Raw genomic sequence first — 3,609 nt, forward strand, 5'->3', positions numbered from 1 at the left:
AGAAAGACAGGATACAGTTGTCTCTCTCCTGCCAAATTTAGAAAATAAAAGGAAAAAAAAATAAAAGTAGAATGAGACTAATAAAGAAGATGGGGGCTGGAGGAGGGAGAGGATAACACAGGAAGGGGGTGGTGAGTGCGATTCAAGTCTATTACACAGATGTACGGAATGTCACAATGATACCTGTTTTCTGTACAACTAATATATGTAGCTAAAACTGAGAACAACAGAGAAGGGGCTGGAGAGAGGGTGAAAAGCAGAGTGCTCTTCCAGGACCTGAGTTCAGTCTTGCCGCCCATGCCAGGTGGCTCCCAGTGGATTCCAGGGGGTCTGCTGCCTCTAGCCTGCACAGGCACAAGACACACAGAGAGACATAACTAATTTCTTTTTAATCTTTAAAATCAGAGAAGAAAAAAATACAAAAGCTTGATAGCAGCTATTCTGACATTTGCAGAGGTAGAAAGTTAATGAATATTCATGAGCAACGACGTTTCCAGACTACCTGCAAACACTGAAACAATTTACAAGCAGTATAGAAATGAGTGTGTAGAATCCATAGCTTAACCCTGGAGAATGCCCAGGGATGGACTACATGGTTGGGGCTTGCTTCATACCACACACCACAGGGCTGTGAATGTATTTACAAAGTATTTCTTGTGAGTATGTAATTATTCCAAAATAGTTTATTTAAAAACCAAAAACTATGTATTGCTTTTGATACCAGAATGAAAAAGATGTCATTTTTTCTTAATTATATGGATTAAAAATTAAAAGTGAAATCAGAAATAATTGTCAAAGTTAAATCTTGATACATGCACTTCTGTCTTCACTGAATTTTGATATTTTTACCCCAGAATACATTAAAAAACACAGGACACATTTTAAAAATATTTCACTTTACCTTCTAGCTACTGAAAGTCTTCCACGTCCTAAATGGCGCCTGATCAAAGACATCTTAAGTCCTAAAAAAGATATTTCAACAATTAAATTAGGAGACCATTTTATCTTCACAACTTCGAGTCCAGTGAAACTCTTATCAGCAGCAATCCTTGTTTCCAGCCCACACTCCCACCCTGTGATTGTCACACACAACACAACACACACAACAAAGAACTAAAACTTACAGCCCAGAGACCCTTTATGAGCTCCATTTCTGTGTAAGAGAAAAGATAAAGGTCTAATCAACAAAACTACCTGCCGAGCCGTGGTAGCTCACGCCTTTAATCCCAGCACTCAGGAGGCAGAGGCAGGTGGATCTCTGTGGTCTACAAGGGCTAGTGCCAAGACAGGCTCCAATTTACAGAGAAACCCTGTCTCGAAAAACAAAAAACAAACAAAAAAAAAAACACCATCTAGGAAAGATGAGATTGTAGAAGGGGACAGAGGCAAGTGGAAGCTAAAACCACAGTAGAAATGCATAATTTGTAAAACTGGAGAGATGCTAACTGGTGATCACTTGCCTAGCAAGGCAAGGTCCCAGGTTTAATCCTCAGCACCCCAAAAGATGTTTAAAAAAAAAAAAAAACTGAACTTTATTTGACTGATTTTAGCTCCCTCTGCCGTGCCTGCTCCCTTCCTTCAGAGCCACATGCTTCTGGACAAGGATAATAAAGAAAAGTCATGTCGCCAAAGCACCATAAAGCTCCTGTCATTCAGGGCCAGCAGAGAGTTTTTTTTCCCTTAATTGATTTACTTATAAGCATCCTAAGAGATGATGAAATGTCTAAGATTCACACAGTTGCGTGACCACCATGAAAACTTCCATGACCACTCTCTACTTTCCCTCTTCTCAACTCCAACAACTAATCTGTCTCTACGAGTCGTCTATTCTGGACATTCCACGTAAATGAAATCAAAGAGCATGGCCTTCTTTTTTTTATGTCTGACTTCTTCCACCCAGCACACTATCAAGACTGTACACACTGTAGAATATAGCACCCTTTTCTTCCTATGGCTGAACTCCACTGTTCAGATACGCCATTTTGCATTCACCAGGAGACAGGGGTTTAGTTGCTTACACTTTTTGACTACTATGGATAAGGCTGTTACAAATACTTGTTTACGTAATTTATATGAACCTTGTTTTCTTTTCTTTTTTTTTTTATGGTGAAAAAGTGTATATTTAGAATTAGCCGGCTGGGCTCAGTTTAGATGATTCCGATCTTATTGGCAACATCCAGAGCATCATAATCAGGAGCCAACCGAACATATGCCTTCTTCTCTCCGTCGGGCCTTATGAGGGTGTTGACTTTGGCCACATCAATGTCATAGAGTTTCTTCACAGCCTGTTTGATCTGATGCTTGTTGGCCTTGACGTCCACAATGAACACAAGTGTGTTGTTGTCTTCTATCTTCTTCATTGCTGACTCGGTGGTCAGGGGGAATTTGATGATGGCATAGTGGTCAAGCTTGTTCCTCCTGGGTGCGCTCTTCCAGGGGTATTTAGGCTGCCTTCGTAGCCACAGGGTCTTGGGCCGCCGAAAGGTGGGCGATGTGCGGATCTTCTTCTTTTTGTGGCTGTGGACGCCTTTCAGCACTGCTTTCTTGGCTTTCAAGGCCTTCGCTTTAGCTTCGGCTTTGGGAGGGGCGGGAGCTTCCTTCTTCGCTTTCGGCGCCATCTTGACGAAAAGGGTCAACCTTGTTTTCTTTTAAAAAAAAGAAAAGAAAAAGACAGGGTTTCTCTATGTAGCCCTGGCTGTCCTGGAACTCACTCTGTAGACCACGCTGGTCCTGAACTCACAGATCCACCTGCTTCTGCCTCCCAAATGCTATGATTAAAGGCATGCGCCACCATCACCTGGCAAGCAGAATTACTCTTTCAGTGACACAGTTATAAATAACTGTATGGCGGGGCTAGAGAAATGGCTTAGCCATCAAAAACAACTGCTGTTCCCCCAGAGGACCTGAGTCCCATTCCCTAGCACCCATGTAGGACAGCACACAACTGCCTATAACTTCAGGTTCCAGGCACCTGCATACATGTGGCATACATACAAAGATACATATACATTCGTTATTTTTAAAAGAATAACTATATGTTTAAGTTTTTGAGAAACTGCCAGACTATTTTCCACAGAGGCAGTTCCATTTTACATTTCCAGCAGCAATGTGAGAGGTTCCTAACAGTACCATATCCTTGGCAACACTTATCACTGTCATTTTAACATCACATCAGAAAAGGTCAGTGTGTTTGTGTTCCACAAAGTTCTTATGCTCCCTCACAGTAACAGTATAGGACATGGGGCCTTTGGGAGGCGAGCAGCAATACTTAGGACAAGAGCTTATGATGGTCAGTTTTGACTGCCAGCTGAGGATCACCAAGGAAACAAACCCCTGGGCATGTCTCTAGGGGAGTTAGTTTCTAGATTAGATTAACGAGGAGGTTGGAGCCACTCTAAATGTGAGCAGTACAATACCACTCGTTGTGGTCCTGAAATGAATAAAAAGGAAAGATTTATTTATATTTAGTTTTATGTGTATGAGTATTTGACTGCATGTATTAAGTGTACCACACACAAGTAATGCCTGTGGAGGACAGAACAGTGGCCCTGAAACTGGAACTACAGACAGTTGTGAGCTGCCATATGGGTGCTAGGATCCAAACCTGGG

At 41.9% G+C, this 3,609-nt stretch overlaps 1 protein-coding gene across 1 annotated transcript; it reads right to left on the minus strand.

Moving 5' to 3' along the window:
• Window positions 1-2,122: 2,122 nt before the first annotated feature.
• LOC126487136 (60S ribosomal protein L23a-like) lies at window positions 2,123-2,627 on the minus strand. Its single transcript, XM_050119802.1, has one exon. The coding sequence runs from the start codon at window positions 2,616-2,618 to the stop codon at window positions 2,148-2,150; it is 471 nt and encodes a 156-aa protein (XP_049975759.1). The 5' UTR covers window positions 2,619-2,627; the 3' UTR covers window positions 2,123-2,147.
• Between the last annotated feature and the right edge of the window lie 982 nt (window positions 2,628-3,609).

Source organism: Alexandromys fortis, unplaced genomic scaffold, assembly GCF_014885135.2.
Source record: "Alexandromys fortis isolate MF-2015 unplaced genomic scaffold, M_Fortis_MF-2015_v1.1 scaffold_178, whole genome shotgun sequence".
In the NCBI taxonomy this organism is placed as follows: domain Eukaryota; kingdom Metazoa; phylum Chordata; class Mammalia; order Rodentia; family Cricetidae; genus Alexandromys; species Alexandromys fortis.

Excerpts from the sequence above, each read along its gene's own strand:
- LOC126487136 (XM_050119802.1), bottom strand. The coding sequence starts at position 2,618 with ATGGCGCCGAAAGCGAAGAAGGAAGCTCCCGCCCCTCCCAAAGCCGAA.